Source organism: Somniosus microcephalus, chromosome 3 (assembly GCF_052327205.1).
Source record: "Somniosus microcephalus isolate GS21.2 chromosome 3, FLI_Smic_1.0, whole genome shotgun sequence".
Classification (NCBI taxonomy): domain Eukaryota; kingdom Metazoa; phylum Chordata; class Chondrichthyes; order Squaliformes; family Somniosidae; genus Somniosus; species Somniosus microcephalus.
Genome location: NC_140989.1, coordinates 58123014 through 58141041, shown reverse-complemented (window position 1 = coordinate 58141041; position 18028 = coordinate 58123014). Strand labels below are relative to the sequence as shown.

At 41.5% G+C, this 18028-nt stretch overlaps 1 protein-coding gene across 1 annotated transcript in view; it reads left to right on the top strand.

The window, feature by feature from the left end:
- plekhh2 (pleckstrin homology domain containing, family H (with MyTH4 domain) member 2) overlaps positions 1-18028 on the top strand; it is a 146138-nt gene that overhangs the window by 82420 nt on the left and 45690 nt on the right. The window contains exons 9-15 of the mRNA XM_085980626.1: positions 1208-1283; positions 3371-3465; positions 5912-6062; positions 8925-9064; positions 14398-14508; positions 15472-15558; positions 17239-17397. Of these exons, the coding sequence (XP_085836752.1) occupies positions 1208-1283; positions 3371-3465; positions 5912-6062; positions 8925-9064; positions 14398-14508; positions 15472-15558; positions 17239-17397 (819 nt within the window). The remainder of the gene's footprint in view (positions 1-1207; positions 1284-3370; positions 3466-5911; positions 6063-8924; positions 9065-14397; positions 14509-15471; positions 15559-17238; positions 17398-18028) is intronic.

Genomic DNA, 18028 nt, shown 5'->3' with positions numbered 1-18028 from the left:
TTATTCAGACTATGAATGATAATTTTTTGCAGCACTCTGGTGGCTTAAAAAATAAATGCACTGTGTGGTATATAATTGAACCTTATTGGCGAGTAAGGACCCGGACTCAATCATTAGTCTGTGCTGAGTTTGTTGATCTCAGCCGAGGTGCTAGTAAGGCCTGAGTGTCTCTAGGTTAGAAAGGGAAAGAAAATTAGCTGCGATACCTGCTCCTCAATGCTAACCAGAGGCTCCTGCTAGAAAGTGTACATGGTTGAAAGTTGGTTGAAGGCAAAATCAGGCTTAGCTGTGATGCAGCCACTAAACTTCAATTAGCCCGCAGTGCTGACCACTCCCTATCTAAGCTGACATTTAAAGAATGGTCATGAAAATGAGGTACTGGAGTGCTGATACTGCTCATATCCTTTTATCCCTGCATGTGTCATAGAAACATAGAAAAATAGGAGCAGGAGTAGGCCATTCAGCCCTTCGAGCCTGCTCCGCCATTCAATATGATCATGACTGATCCTCTATCTCAATACCATATTCCCGCTCTCTCCCCATACCCCTTGATGCCTTTTGTGTCTAGAAATCTATCTATTTCATTCTTAAATATATTCAGTGACTTGGCCTCCACAGCCTCCTGTGGTAGAAAATTCCACAGGTTCACCACCCTCTGAGTGAAGAAATTTCTCATCTCAGTCCTAAATGTCCTACCCCGTATCCTGAGACTGTGACCCCTCGTTCTAGACCCCACCCCCTCCCCCCCCCGCCCCGCAGCCAGGGGAAACATCCTCCCTGCATCCAGTCTGTCTAGCCTTGTCAGAATTTTATACGTTTCAATGAGATCCCCTCTCATTCTTCTAAACTCTAGTGAATACAGGCCTAGTCGACCCAATCTCTCCTCATGCAACAGCCCTGCCATCCCAGGAATCAGTCTGGTGAACCTTCGCTGCACTCCCTCTATGGCAAGTATATCCTTTCATAGGTAAGGAGACCAAAACTGCACACAGTACTCCAGGTGTGGTCTCACCAAGGCCCAGTGCCATGACAAGGGAGTGGAAAGAAATTGGAGGTAAATAAGGATCATTTCGCCATGCACCTAGTTCTGAAAACTTCTCTTCATATTTTGGTTCTGGCATGAAAGTTTTTCTTTTAGTTTGTGGTTCTGTAGTTTGTTGACAGTGTAATGGGATTCAGAGATGTTCCTTTATCTTTTTTAATCCAGGAAAGCAGAATTTATGCAGTAGCCAAGTCAGGTATGAGAATGTCAGAGGCCTTTTGTATGGACCCAAATAACAAATGTAAGTATTTTAAATATGAGGGAAAAGTGCTTTCAATCTAATGGACTAACTCATTATGTGCAGGGCCACTGGTTCACAGATTGTTTTTTTTTACTTGGGATTGTAGAATGTTTACTGCTGTTTTAGAGACTGCATTCCAAGATTGTGTTCATTTTCCTGTGAAAAACTAAATCAGTGACCTTACAACATTAGTTTAAAGAAAAGATTCACCCACTGTAATAATCCTTGCTTTTCCAGTATTGACTTTCTTCTCATCTCTTCGGCTAAAGGCAGTGTCCCTTGCTGGGGTAAAATTCCATGGCTGGCAGTCGTCCTCTGATATCTCACCCAAGCGGCCATTCTTCATGTGTGAGCCTGAACAGTTAGTGTTGTCACACTATTCGACCTAACAGAGCATCACAGCCGACTCCAATTCTGCCCTCACCTGACATTCACATGCACAAATGTTCCAGCGGGTGTCACTGGATACTGATCAGGAGCAGGAAATGTGACTGCTTTTTTTCCCCTCTCTAGGCCAGTAAGATTGATGTAATACTCCGATTGTTGCCTCCAGGATGTAAGCAGACATTCGCCATGGCATACAGATTTATTTTTCAGGTGCTGTAGTGGCAGTGTGCAGCCTGCAGGCTGAATCAAGAACCATTTGGAAATTCTTGTTGTCCATCACTGTCTTGCACCAATATGGATGGATACAATCTGGTTGCCAGCTGATTGAATATGTAAATATATACCTCAAGAAGTCCTACACTTCAGTGGGCCAGTGACTGCTATTATTGTTCCTTTCCTCCCAAAATTTTTTTAAAGCTTTTGCTGACATTCATCAGATGGAATAAGGTCCTTCCTATTGGCCGGAGGTACATGAGATAAGTATGTGACGTTCCCACGGTTAATCAGAAGGCACTTCTTCTATCTGAAATTTGTGACTCAAACTTCCTTGAGTTATTTTCAAACTTTTCATGTCAACCACTTTGAAAAGCATGGAAACTTTTGAAGGAGCTTATCAGTCTACAACTTGAGGAGCGATGCATTTCCTAAAGGCTATTTCTGTCAGTTCCTTTTGTATTTTATTCTTTGGATAGAGAAATTGTATGTATGCATTTATTTGGGGATAGTAATAATGATCCTGGTGTGGTGTGTGATTGTGTTGATTCCTTTACTCTCCTCTCAAATCCCCATCACTCAACCCTTTGATTTGTCTGTAAATTTATTCTGTTCTGACTTTTGTATTACACTATTTTTAATTATGTTAGTCTGTTCATCTACATGTAGATTTAACGAGGGGAATTTTAACCCCCCCCACCTTGCCCGCTTCCCCCCCGGCGGAAACTGGGCAGTTAAAATGTCCCGAGCACTTTACCCCCTCTGATCCCGCTGTCTTCCTGCTCCTCCAGGCCCCACAAGAAAATCTTGGCCCTCCCCTGTCTTGGGCTTTCCTTCCCCTCCTCCAACTGCAATGTTCCCCCCCACCCCAGCCCACGAGCTTCCTTCCCAACTTACCCCACTTACCGTAGCACCATTTCATCAGGTCCCTTGCAGTGACTTCCTGCCGGCTGAAATCTCGCTTCCTCCTGCTGGGTTTGGGTGGGAGGCTGACGTCAACCATGCAGATGAGGCCTGGGAGTTAAAATTGGTTTCCCATTTGCCTCAGCTCCCCCATGTAGCTATCTTGCTCTCAGATAAAACCAACCTCTATATGTCTGTATACAACTTGTGTCGCTGCATTTAACTATTAGCCATTACGCGTGTATAATAATTTGCACAGGATATCTGGAAATAATAACCCCATAGTCTCCCAACGGCAGAGCAATCTGTTCTTTACTCCTGCTCTGTTTGCCTCAAGTGAGATCAGCATAGATCAGGGATTAAACCTGGCACCTTCCTGGTCTGTACTGGCCAGTGTAGTTACAAACAGCCTAACTAATCCTCTTCCAAGTAACTCGACTGGTAGAAAAGGAGAGTTTTTGTTTAAAAAAAAAGTCCAATGTCTTTTATTAGATAGCTGTTTAATGTGTTTATACATAGGATTTTAATATATAATTTGATTAACATCCAAAAGCTATGTATAAATAATATTCATTATTTCCTAGGCACTAGCTTTATGCCTTCATATTCAACGTCAGCATCCTACACCAGCTTGATTTATAAGAGTATGACCTCTCCTGTTTACACTACTTTGAAAGGGGTGAGTATGCAGCTTAAAGCCATGATTCCACCTATAAATATTTTAGACTAAAGGAGTTGTGAGTGTCAACCATTGACCCTTATAGCCCTATTGCTTTTCAGAATTTTTAGCTGAAGTTTTTACTGTGACATACTTGCCAGATGTTTAATTTACATTGTCCTGATTTGGTACGTGGATAGGTGAACCTTTACAGTTAATTTTGTGAAGTGAATGTATATTGAAGGATGATGCATATCCACCACAGTCATTACAAAACCAATCTGAGTTTGGAGTATTTTAAGACTGCAGTCTTTACATGAAACCGTTGATGCAAAGATCACACTTTTGAAACTCTCCCATAACTTTTTCTCCTCAAAAATCTAGTTCATCTCCATTTGTAACTATCATTGATAAATGCATTTTCCTTGATGGAAGTTGTTCCCATGTACATCGTGTTTCAGTGAAAAGGAATATATCATTTATGATTTATTTTTTGCAAAAATTAGTAACAATATTCTTATTTGTTTCGTTCTTCAACTACCGTCATGCCCCTGTCCTGCCCCTACATGCCCAATGCACCAGTCCCTAGCTCAGAGCCTCCACCATCAGAACATCATCCCCAATGTTGATCATTCTTTGAGTGAAAATGTTCTTTCTAAAATTTGTTCTAAATTCACCTCTGTCAAGTTTTACTCTATTGCCGCTTGGTCTAATACCTTGGCTAATCTTGAAGTAGTGCTCCTGATTTGACTCATCAATACCATTTAATATCTTGATTATTTCTGCAAGAACCCCACCCCTTGCCCTTTAGTCACCTGACTTCAAGGTTAAAGAGCCACAGTTTCTCCAGTCATTCCTGATAAGTCAGTCCTCTGAACATTTTCACAATTTTAACCCCTTGCCTGACCCTTTCCTGCCCGTCCGGGTTGCGGGGTGGGGTGGTAAAATTGGGTCCTAGGATTCAGCCACGTGTTTTTTCTCTGCATTGTCACCATGACCTGACTGTTTCCCTGTGTGTTGATGACCAAAATTACAAGCAATAGTCAAGGTGTAAACTGACCAGCACAATACAGCTAAGAATGTTAACAGTGATGAGGGGTTAAGTTTATGAAGAAAGATTTGAGAAGTTGCAGCTGAGATGGTTTAAGGTGACCTGTCTTTAAGGTCTTTTAGATTATGAAGGGTTGCAACAGGATAAATAGTGATTGATTGTTTCCACTGATCAGTAAGACAGTAATGAGAAGGCAGAAATTTAAGGAATTAAAATTCTTTACGCAGATAGTAGTTAGAATGTGACATTCTCGCCACAAACCATTGTTGAAGCACAATCCATAAACAATTTTAGAAGGGTAGTAGATAGGTAAGTACAAAAGTGAAAAACACCTACCTATAAACTTAAGCATATCATCCTCTGACTTATAATTTTCTGGTTTAGCAATATTGTACAGCATTCTCTTTGCTTTGTTTACTGTTGCTCCACAATAATTAGATATGTTAAGTACCAAGTTTGCAATCACCCCTAGATCCTTTTCAGCTGCACCTTTAGCTAGTTCTGCACCCGCCATGATGTGCATATAATGACTGTTCTCTCTACCAATGTGTGGTACCTTATTGAACTAAATAAGTCTGCATTAAATTTTATCTGCCACTATTTCGCTCATTTGCAGATTTCTTTTTGTAGATCCTTGGTTGCTTCATCAAACTCAACTGCCCCAGTTGTTTAATATCATCAGTGAATGTAACTCATTTGCATATGAGTTTCTGAACCAATTCTGACGTGTATCCTATTACTTCAGGGTCCTCCTAACAACATTATAAAATAAAGCAACATTAAGTTTTTCTGCCTAAGGCAACCATAAATCTCTCTTAATTTGTAGGTTCAAGCTTGCAATTTTTCACATAGCAGTTTCCCAATCTTAGCCATTGACTGGTGCATGCAGTCAGTGGGCAAGATACCTCTCCTATCAATGCTGACTGAAAATTTACCACTATGTTCCCATTAAGACCAAATGATCCTCTTAAACATTGTTGGGATGTATTCCTGTTGTTTCTGTCTGTAGCAACATAAAGAAAAAAGAAAGAATTTGCATTTATATAGCATGCTTCATTAATAAATGGGGATTAATATTTTAATTAAATCATAAACCCATTCCTTTCCCCTAGAAATATCAATGGAAAGCTGCGTTATGCAATCAGAAGGAATTGCACCCATGGTGTGTTTTTTATTTACTCATTAGCTGCAGTATATCCCATTGATCCACCTTCTTTTCTGCCCAAGGGCTAACCACTGGTAATCTAATAAAATTTGCTTCCATTCTTTAAATGATGCTGTAATACTTTCATAGAGATGTATGTTAAATTGTTAATGCATTGACAAGAAAGGGGAAATTCTGCCCCATGTATTGTAACATTTTAATACATGATAAAATATAAAGTTGATTTACAGAGATCTTCTTAAATCTCTAAGAAAGCAACTCAGATCAGTACCAGCCCTTTTTCGGATGAGTCTTCTGAAACCGAAGAAAGTGACAGCTCTAGAGGAAGTTCCAGGACTTCGATGACCGGATCAGACTCCCGCAAAGGCAGTAGTCCTAGCAGTCCACGGGCCATGAAACGAGGTGAGGTTTCTTTTATGTTTATAAAAAGCATATAGATAAATGAAAAAATGAGAATCAATGTAAACAAATGATTAGGCTAAGACATTCCAGGATTAATAATTAATTTAGCCGTTATTAATTAGTCATTAAGTTACGATTAGGGATGGAGATGAGTTCTGATTGGCTAAGAACAATTCCAAAATCCACAGTAAATGTACACTTTCATTGAACTTCACTTTAATCAGCTTAGTAATAAAACACAATAACTGCCAATGTAATAGCATAGCACATTCTTAATGACACATGCCCCCATGTGCTCCATTTATCCCTTTGTATCCTGTGATGTGTTTCAAATGAGTGCCATGTAATAAATGCAGTGGAATCTCTATAGTCCAACTCCAGAGTATGGCGAGCTCTGCAGTCACAAAATCATTTTCAATGCAGGCACATAATGCATCTGTGTTTCATTGCATATTTTACCCTAGATCAGAACACAATGCATCAAAGTGTGAATAAGGCCCTGTTTGAATATGTAAAACAATAAAAGGGGAAGGATGTGCATGGCCCATTTTCATAGCTTTAGATTTTATACTCTGTTAACTCTTTGTCTCCCCCATGGTGACACATGCCTATACTGTGTTCGTAAACTTAGCCTGGCTTGCCTGGTATAAATGCAGTGCTAGCCTCCTGTATTATTCTCCAGCAGTGGTCTGCTGTTCTTGTACCTCAGTAAGTGCAAATTTATCTGCCAATAAGGGAACCTCACTGAAACCAGACATTTCCAATGCTGTTGGGCCCAGCAAATTCTAACAGATACATCCCACAGTATAAATAGTGCTGGCTGTTCAATGTCCAGCGTTCACACTCAACATTTCAAACACTATCTGAAACTTGGAGGCCGGGGGGTGGCAGACCATCGCTGGAGAATTATGTAGACAGGTATCACAACATTCATACTGGACAAATTGAATCAAGTTTAGGAACACAGCTAATGTTCATGTAGCAGCCTGGGAGATCAGGATACCCTGCTGGATAGCACAGGAGAACAGGACTGGGTTGAGAACAGGTGAGTATAGCTAAGTGGATGTATTGAAGTAAAGGCCAATAAAATTTGATCCTCATGATACATCGAGATATTCAATATATCAAAGTGCAATATAAACAGGCTCTATATTTGAACTTTGCAATGTTGGTGGTAAGTTAAAAATATTTTTCACTTGGACACAAGCACCACACTAATGCACCACTATTACCGTAAATGTAGGGGATACAGTGCAAATTTATCAGAATAATACCAGGGCTTAAAGGGTTAAGCTATGAGGTTATGTTGCATAAAGTTGTTTCATATTCCCTTGAGTTTAGAAGATTGAGGGGTGATGTAATCGAGGCGTTTATAAAATGATAAAAGGATTTGTCAGGGTAGATAAAGAGAACTATTTCCTCTGGTGGGGCAATCCAGAATAAAGGGCACAATCACAACAGTAGAGCAAAGCCATTCAGGAGTGAAATCAGGAAGCTGTGGATGTTGAGTCAATTGAAAAGTTCAAGACTGAGATCAACAGATTTTTATTTGGTAAGAGTACCAAGGGATGAGTCAAATGCAGGTAAATGGAGTTGAGGCACAGATTAGGCATGATCTAATTGAATGGTGGAATAGGCTTGAGGAGCTGAATAGTCTACTTCTGTTCCTTCGTTACTATGGAAGCCACTGCATAGAGTTGAAATTGAAGTAGGAAGGGGGTAATAAGTGTGATGAAATATGCCATTCATCAGGCACTCTGTATTCTATGCCATTCATCAGGCACTCTGTATTCTCTGTGTTTGATTGTGCCTGTGACTGTGACAAGCAGGGGAGTTTAGTTTCAGTTTCATTTCCTTACCTGTATTGTATTGTGTGTAGGGCTCCACCCATACCTGGCCCCTACTTAAGCAGGCCCCAGCGTGTCTCACAGGCAGTACAGCAGATCTCTGGATGAGAGACACTTCTCCACTGTGTATTACTTTCTGAGTTAATAAAAGCCTTGCTTTGCTCCGTTAACGTTGAGTCTCGGATTCATTGAGGCACATCAATAAGGACTAAGGAAACAACTCAGATATGTAAAAATACCAGTATGTCATGAGACTTATAGTTGCACTAGCCTGTGGGTACGATGAAGACATTCTCCCCATGAAAATGTAAAAAGTAGATAACTAAATATAGGTTTATCTTTATTTTGTATTAATATTTACTGAGAGAAAACTTTTAGATCAAAATACAACATGAAACAAAAATACTCCCAAACATTCCTAAACCCAGAAAATATTCCTAAACCGAGAAAATAGTCCTGCGCTGAGTATGGAGAGCTCTGCAGTCACAAAATCATTCTCAATGCAGGCACATAATGCATCTGTGTTTCATTGCATATTTTACCCCAGATCAGAACACAACGCATCAAAGTGTGAATAAGGCCCTGCTTGAATATGTAAAACAATAAAAGGGGAAGGGTGTGCATGGCCCATTTTCATAGCTTTAGATTTTATACTCTGTTAACTCTTTGTCTCCCCCATGGTGACACAAGCCTTTAGATGCCCTCCTTTAATTAGGAGAGTGACTGAAGGAACATTTCCAGTTGGATAAAGTAAAATAGCTTACTTTCCCCTAAATCTGAGGTGAAGCATCCAGGCATGGTATGGCGCAGCACTGTATCTCGGTCCAATAGTTCAGAACAACAAAACACATTCCCAGTGGATACGTAGGGCTTAAGTCAGAGACATGGCTGGGTCGCAAGCCTTTGAACTTTTGATGGGGATGCTATCTTTGTATTTTGTGTCCAAAATAAATCTTTTAATAAATATGCTATTTTATAAATAATAATGAAAATATTGTATACATATTTTGAACAGGTGTATCAATGTCCTCTATGACCTCAGAAAGTGATTATGCCATCCCACCAGATGCATACTCTACAGACACAGAATGTTCCGAGCCAGAGCAGAAACTTCCAAAAACATGTTCTTCCCATTCCATTGACAGTGGGAAAAATGTAAGTCTTTATCCTCATCAAGACTGAATCCCACTCACGAGCACAGCAAGTAAATGTACTGCCTGATGCAGTACTAAGCCATTCAGATTCTATGTTTGAACCATTATTGCACTAAGTTTATTAATCTTACCCCAGCCCACTATGGAAGTAATACATCTGACCTCAATACTCCAGGCTTAGTTATGGGAAATCAGCCAGTCCTCAATCCTGATCGTTCTCCAGTGGTCCTTGCTCAAAATTGTGTGTTTATGGTCATTGAACAAGAACATAATTAAGGACCAATAGCACTCCGCCGGCACGCTTGAGTCCTTCCGCGACCGGTGGGCGCCGCGGGGACTGGAGTGCATTATCAATTCGGACAACAAAATTATAATTTGATTTGTTAAGTTTTATTTAAAGTTTTATTAATTTACAGTCAATTTGTTTATGTACCTATCAAAAGAGTACACCAATAGCACAAACAATATACAACCACAATGCCTTCAACTCCCAATGCTTTCCCCCTCCATCCTTAATTACCAGTGATAGGAAACTATAAACAAGACTTGAAGGAGATGTGACCCATTTTATTCTCCTGCTGGTGGTCCAAAACACTTAAAGGCTCACTGTATATACTGACAGTTCAAAATGTTAGTTGTCTTCAACTATAAAGGTGTTTCACCCTGCATTGTTCATTAATGTTGTCCTGTGTAAAGTTACGTCTTCTTTGACAAGTCACCATTCAAATGGCAGGAATAAACTGCTGGGTTTTGTTATTTTCTGCATATTTCTGCACCCTCTCTAAAGCCTTCACATCCTTCCTAAGGCGGTGCCCAGAATTGGACACAATACTCCAGTTGTGGCCAAACCAGTATTTTATAAAGGTTCATCATAACTTCCTTGCTTTTGTTCTCTATGGGGAAAAAATTCTGTATTGCTTATTTTGGGGCGCTAATATCGGCCGGGCGCAAAGTTTAGCGCCCGGCGCTAATTATCGCCTCCGACTGCAAAATTCACCTCTATTGCCCCTGGAGGTGATTTGAGCGTTAAATCAGGCGCTACACACCTCTCTTAAGGTGCAAACATCAGGAAGTGAGGCGCGACCTCCGAAGCTCAGGCGATGCCAATTACCATGGAAGCCAGACAGACTGGCACCGTCCAGTTCTTAAGGGGAAGGGGCCATCTTGCTGGCCAGCCACTCCCTGCTCATTGCAGCCTTGAATCTCGGCCTGGAGAGACCGCAAAAGCAATTGTGTTGAAAGCACTAATGGATAGGCCCACGGAAAGAGCTCGGCATTTAGGAACCTCAAAAGTGGTGCTGAGGGCCAAAACTCCTTATGACAGCATTAAAAACGAAAATTTTGCCGACAGGAAGCGCCTGCTTTTAAATAGCGCTCCCCCAGCCCTTTCCCGACTTGAAAATGTTCCCCTCTACCTGTCATTCCTAGCGGCAGGTGCTAAGGCAGGGGGTGCGACTCAATATCCGGTTTAGGGCGCTACCAGGGCATTGCACGCTTGACTGACATCACGATCTGCAGGCGCAGGAGATCATGGCAGTAGTGTTTAGCGCCACCGCAAACTGACTGGTCAATTTCGCAAGCGGCGTTAACATCGCCGCACCCGGGCGCTAGCTGCATTGCGCCCCATTAGCGCCCTCTTAGGGGAGGCTAAAAAGGGGAGGCGCAAACCAACTGAATTTTTCCCCCATGTCTCTATCTATAAAGCCCAGAATCCCGTATGCTTTTTTAACCACTTTATCAACCGGCCTTAGTTTATATTGCCTTTTCTCGTTCTTCCTACCAAAATATACCATTTCGCACTTCTCTGCGTTAAACTTCATCTGCCACGTGTCCACCCATTCCACCAGCCTGTCTATGTCCTCTTGAAGTCTATCACTATCCTCCTCACTGTTCACTATACTTCCAAGTTTTGTGTCATCTGCAAATTTTGAAATAATGCCCTGTACACCCAAGTCCAAGTCATTAATATATATCAAGAAAAGCAGTGGTCCTAGTACCGACCCCTGTGGAACACCACTGTATACCTTCTTTCAGTCCGAAAAACAACCGTTCACCACTACTCTCTGTTTCCTGTCACTTGGCCAATTACATATCCATGCTGCCACCGTCCCTTTTATTCCATGGGCTTCAACTTTGCTGGCGAGTTTATTATGTGGCACTTTATCAAATGCCTTTTGGAAGTCCATGTACACCACATCAACCGCATTGCCCTCATCAACCCTCTCTGTTACCTCATCAAAAAAATTGCCTTTAACAAATCTGTGCTGGCTTCCCTTAAACAGTCCAAGTGACTGTTCATTTTGTCCCAGATTATTGTTTCTAAAAGCTTCCCCACCACCGAGGTTAAACTGACTGGCCTGTAGTTGCTGGATTTATCCTTACACCCTTTTTTGAACAAGGGTGTAACATTTGCAATTTTCCAGTCCTCTGGCACCACCCCCGTATCCAAGGAGGATTGGAAGATTATGGCCAGTACCACCGCAATTTCCACTTTTACTTCCCTCAGCATCCTAGGATGCATCCCACTCGGTCCTGGTGACATACCTACTTTAAGTATAGCCAGCCTTTCTAGTACCTCCTCTTTATCAATTTTTATCCCATCCAATATCTCAACTACCTCCTCTTTCACTATGACTTTGGCAGCATCTTCTTCCTTGGTAAAGACAGATGCAAAGTACTCATTTACAGGAAACTTTCGATTTACCGGCACCTAAATAACCAAAAATCTCAGTTAACCGGCAAAATTCAGGAGTAGGTTTTACTTCATATTGTATTTGCCTTCTTCCATCTGTGCTGTGCAAGGGTGTGGCTGCAGCTGTTGCTAAGCTACAGAGATGCTTGAAACTTGTGGCCATTGTTCTACAGTTGTTGCTAAGCAACAGGGTTTGTTGCTTTATACGGAGCTGTCAGCTCTCCCTATCTTTTACTATAGCATTCGGTTATCTGGAGTTTTTGATGCACCGGCACCACGTCGGCCCTGTCCGTGCCGGATAAAAAATAGTTTCCTGTAATACCTTAGCCATGCCCTCTGCCTCCATGTGCAGGTCTCCTTTTTGGTCCCCAGTTGGCCCCACTCCTCCTCTTACTAACCGTTTACTATTTATATGCCTATAGAAGACTTCTGGATTCTCTTTTATGTTAGCTGCCAGTCTATTCTCATACTCCCTCTTTGCCCCTCTTATTTCCTTTTTACTTCCCCTCTGAGCTTTCTGTACTCAGCCTGGTTCTCACTTGTATTCTTAACCTGACATCTGTAATATGCCCCTTTTTTCTGCTTTGTCAGGGGGGCGGATCAGGAGGACGGGGACGGCAGCGGAGGCAGGTGCTGGCAGGCAGCCAGTAACAAAAATGGCCGCCCAGCACCTCATCTTTAAATAGCGCTGCCCTGGCCTCAGGTAGGCCCCCCCTGACCCCGTCGGACATGGCGTCCGGCGGTAAGTCAGGGGGCGCTACCGAAGAACGCGGCCAGAGTGCGAGTGGCATGCTGTCATCACCGCCGCTGAATTTCGCGGGAGGAATTGGCGGCGACACGCCTGGGCGCTAGCTGTTTTGCGCCCCGTTAGTACCCTAAGAGACACAAAGCAACCAAATTTTTCCTCCTCTATCTCTTTCATCATCCAGGGAGCTCTGGCTTTGGTTGCCCTACCTTTCTCCCTTGTGAGAATGTACCTCGACTGTACCTGAACCATCTCTTCTTTAAAGGCAGCCCATTGTTCAATTACAGTTTTGCCTGCCAATCTTTGATTCCAATTTACCCGGGCCAGGTCCGTTCTCAACCCACTGAAATTGGCCCTCCTCTAATAAAGAATTTTAACTCTAGATTGCTCTTTGTCCTTTTCCATAGCTAACCTAAACCTTATGATACTATGATCACTATTCCCTAAATGTTCCCCTACTGAAACTTGATCCACCTAGCCCACATCATTCTCCAGGACTAGATCCAGCAATGCCTCCTTCCTTGTTGGGCTGGAAACGTACTGATCAAGAAAGTTCTCCTGAACACACTTCAGAAATTCTTCCCCCTCTTTACCCTTTACTCTATTACTATCCCAGTCTATATTAGGATAATTTCCCTGCAAATTTGCTCCTCTAGTTGGTGGCCTATAGAATACACCTAGTACTGTAATAACACCTCTATTGTTTCTTAACTCTAACCAAATAGATTCTGCCCTTGACCCCTCCGGGACATTCTCTCTCTCCAGCACTGTAATCTCCTTAATCAATACTGCCACCCCACTGCCTTTCTTTCCTTCCCTATCTTTCCTGTACACCTTGTATCTAGGAATATTTACCCAAATCCTGCCCTTTTTTAAGCCAGGTCTCCGTTATTGCCACAATATCATATTCCCATGTGGCTCTTTGCGCTGTAGCTCACCAACCTTATTAACCATGTTTCATGCATTTACATACATGCACTGTAAACCTATCTTAGACCTTCTTGTATTTTCTCTTAATCTGACCCCACCTCACACTGTACTATCTCTTACTCTAGTGCTATCTGTATCTTCCACTCTTTTGTGCACCGTATTTCACCTATCTAATGCTACAACCTGGTGCCCATCCCCCTGCCAAATTAGTTTAAACCCTCCCCAACAGCACTAGGAACCCCCCCCACCCCACCGGCCACATCCCCCAGAACTAGTCCCAATGTCCCAAGAATCTAAAGCGCTCCCTCCTGCACCATCTCACCAGCCATGCATTCATCTGCTCTATCCTCCTATTTCTAAACTCACTAGCGCGTGGCACCGGGAGCAATCCGGAGATTACTACCTTTGAGATCCTGCTTTTTAATCTTTCCTAGCTCCTGAAAATCTGCCTGCAGGATCTCATTCCTCTTTCTACCTATGTCATTGATACCAATATGTACCACGACCGCTAGCTGTTCATCCTCCACCGCTCAGAAAGTTCTGCAGCCGCTCAGTGACATCCTAGACCCTGGCACCAGGGAGGCAACACACTATCCTGGAATCATGTCTGCAGCTGCAGAAACGCCTGTCTGTTCCAGATGGATTTGGTTGGAAATTTTGAAACCCACACAATTATACAAAAATTCCTTGTTGGATGTAAACAGGAGTTCTCCTAAAATTTCATCAATTTTCCTTGAGAATATCCTACCTTCCAAATAAATATGCTTTTTTTCATAAAGTACAAAAGGTGTTACCTTTTACAATAAATTAGGTCACAGTCCCTCTCTATACACAAAAGTATCAAATGGACAGAAAAATGTGCCCCACTAAAACTTGCTTAGTTCCAAATCCATTTAAGAATGTGAATTGGCAAAAATTCTTTAAGTAACATAGTAATAATCAAAATACACAATGATCTCTTGTACAGGAACCATTAGAGAAGTCTGGATATTTGTTAAAAATGGGAGGAAAAGTGAGAACATGGAAACGGCGATGGTTTGTCCTTAAAGGTGGTGAATTGCTGTACTACAAGTCACCAGTAAGTAAGATAAGTATAACTACTCAGTTCTAACCGTACAAAGTCACTAATTTACCACTATGTAATGTCTTGTACCATCGAGAACGTGTTATAATATTTTTCAATTTGTAACTTTGTTTTTGTTTTATAGCTGAACTAGTGGAATGTAGTTTGCATTGTGGTATCATTCGCATTATCTGGATTAACTTCAGATATAAAATTACTCTTTAATCACTTATATACAGATATACTAGCCTATTTCATCCTGTATTGGATCATAGTATACCAGTGCTCCTTTTATAAGCTGCAGTGCTTCATATTGTAGTTTTCCACGCTTTTTTTTCTTATTTATATTGCTGGAATTTTTAAATGCCTCTGTCCCACTGTCCATTCCCTGACTGAGAGAGGCAGTGAATTGTTCACAGCCTTTTGGCAATGACATTCCACAATCAGATTGCTGCTCTACCTCTCATTTCTTTCCTTGCCAGTAGGGACATTCTTTATCGCCACAAAGACAAGATTGTCATTTATCCTGGTTGAGAAAGAAGATATAAAAGGGCTGACTTTCGTGGACCCCCTCAATCAGCAGCCAGAAGGTCCCGATTCAATTAAAAGACCCTGGAAAGGGTGGGGTGGGGGCAGATCCAATAAGTAAAAGTGGTCCTACCTTTCAGTCCCCAGCTCACCCTGGCACCCCAGACACCCAGTCAGTGGGAGTTTGGGAGCAGGCTACAGCACCAAGAATTCTAGGCACTCCTGCCCTGGGGTGCCCAGCAAGTGAGTGACTCCATCAGGCCTGTGCCTGATTTTCACGTAGGAACTTTACAGTCAGGAGACAGGGAAAACTTTCTTCCATTCAGTCTGATCTGGATTTGAATCCAAAATGTGTTAATAATCTTGAGATTTTATTACCCTAACACTTGTAAATGAGACTATACTGCACATACTAAAATATGATGATTTCTCTCTTATCTCTGAATCCAGAGCGATGTCATCCATAAACCACAGGGTCAGATTGAGCTCAATGTCTCAAATCATATTGTCAGGTGTGATGGAAAACAAACAATTCAGGTAGTATTTTCAGCCACATTTCTCGAATACAGTGCTCCTTTCAAACAGTGTTGGGACACCGAGTAATTGAATTTGCATTCTATCTACTGTCCATTAAATACTTGAAGATTTTTTTGCTCAGGTTATTGCCAAGCAAGTGATAGCAATATGTATTTTTTTAAACAAACTTACTTATAGGTTACAACCTTGAACTGTGTGGTGCTGGAATCTCCAGATTTTAGATATAAAAGCCATTCTATATTTGACTTTCAAGCCTAGATTTTCCAGTTAGCCGTGAACTCAACTGAAGGTGGGATGGTACAAGAATACTACCTGCACACCATGCTGCAGGATTTAAAGGCCTGCAGTAGCCTAAAAAGACATACATACAATGCTGTACATCAGAGAATGCAATTCTTTCCTATTGATATTGTATGGGTACAGTCCATAACCAATTGGATCTTTGAGAATCTTGCCCCTCTGTAACTTTATGGAGGCTTCTCATGGTGCTGTTGTTGGTCCATGAGAAGACAATGAGATTGCTTGCTCAAACAAGTAGAGCATCAATCATTTTCTTCATAGCTTTATGGATAGCTGTTTGGCTTATATAGACAGTGGCCCCGGTGCTAGCCTGGAATGAAGCCGAAGTATAAAAGTTAAGGGTGGTTGTGACTTTGACACCTATAGGCAGTAGCCTGTAGCAGAGTTTGCCTGTAGGCCAACTTGGAGCATTTGGCACAATTCTGTCTCGGCTTCCTTTTGTAAATCGCAGCTTATCTGGCAAATTAAAGTTTGTGCATCTCTGCCTATAGATACGGTGTGAGGGTACTAGTAGAGAGGTACAGAACACCCTTGGTACAGCTTAACCTGCCTGACATCCCTCCATTGATCCTCTTCTACCTCCAACAAGTATAGATGTGGGGTATTCCCATGGGGAAACTCATTGTGCCACTATTGCAGCTGTTGAGGGGGGAAAAAAGTGCACCACAATAATTGGCACAAAAGCTTGTGAATACCGGATTGACAACAGCAAAACGCATGTAAAAATAAATGAAAAATGTATTTACAATTTTGTTAAGATCCCCTGAAATATCTTTATAAATTAATTTCAGAATACAGCTCAATGTCTTGTAACCCTGGGTGCCCATTTTATTTAAGCAGGTAGATGGTTCAGTGTTAGTTACACATAAACATCAGGAAATTGCATCATCGAGACGTCATTACAATACTCAGATTATACTCCTGCATGTTTCGGATGGCAACTTCCTACAGCGTCAATTCCCCCACCAGAAATGTGCGTGATGCACAAAATGAGTGAGATCTGGCCTGACAGATCTCCATCTTATATTCCACTATAACACCCACATTATACCTGAAAAATCGAGCATTAATAATTATAAAATTTCCTCTTCAGTAACTAAGGCTATTGCGCCCAGTTTACAGGAATATTCCAAAGTGAATTCCTTTGATGAAAAATTTCTTTAAGTATTTGTTCAAAAAATTAGCCCTTGTCATTTTGTTTTGTAAAAATGTATTTACGAGCAAAATAGCCTCCTAATGACTGGCCTCTTGATTGCAACTGTTATTTTTGCATGGTCTCTGAGTCAGGGTGCCCATATGACCCATAGTTCAATCATTTATCCAACAGCAAAGACAGTTCGTGCCCTTGTAATGATATGTTTGTTGTGTTTTCTATCCAAGCTGATTACAGAAAAGAAGACCTACTACCTGACTGCAGATTCTCCTAATATTCTCGAGGAATGGATTCGGGTTTTACAGAATGTTTTACGCATACAGGCTGCCAGTCCCCTCTTCACACAACCAGATGTCAAACCATCGATCAAAGGTTTACTAACCAAGGTACTAATTTAATTCATTAGATATTATATAATAATGGATGGCCAGGGTGAATTACAGGGATTTATAGTCACCAGTAGGTGCTGGGATACATATAGTCACAATAATTCTGAGTGTGTTGCTTGTGAAAACCAGTTTACAGATATATTCTAAAGTTTGAAATGTGTGTGCATTTACATCTTACACAAATATATAATTCATATTTATTTAATTCATATGTGGGAAAATGTGCGGTTATCCACTTTGGTCGGAAGAATAGAAAAGCAAAATATTATTTAAATGGAGAGAGACTACAGAATGCTGCGGTACAGAGGGATCTGGGTGTCCTCGTACATGAAACACAAAAAGTTAGCATGCAGGTACAGCAAGTAATTAGGAAGGCAAACGGAATGTTGGCCTTTATTGCAAGGGGGATGGAGTATAAAAGTAGGGAAGTCTTGCTACAACTGTACAGGGTTTTGGTGAGACCACACCTAGAGTACTGCATACAGTTTTGGTCTCCTTATTTAACGAGGGATATACTTGCATTGGAGGTAGGTTAGAGAAGGTTCACTGGGTTGATTCCTGGGATGAAGTGGTTGTCTTATGAGGAAAGATTGAGCAGGTTGGGCCTATACTCATTGGAGTTTAGAAG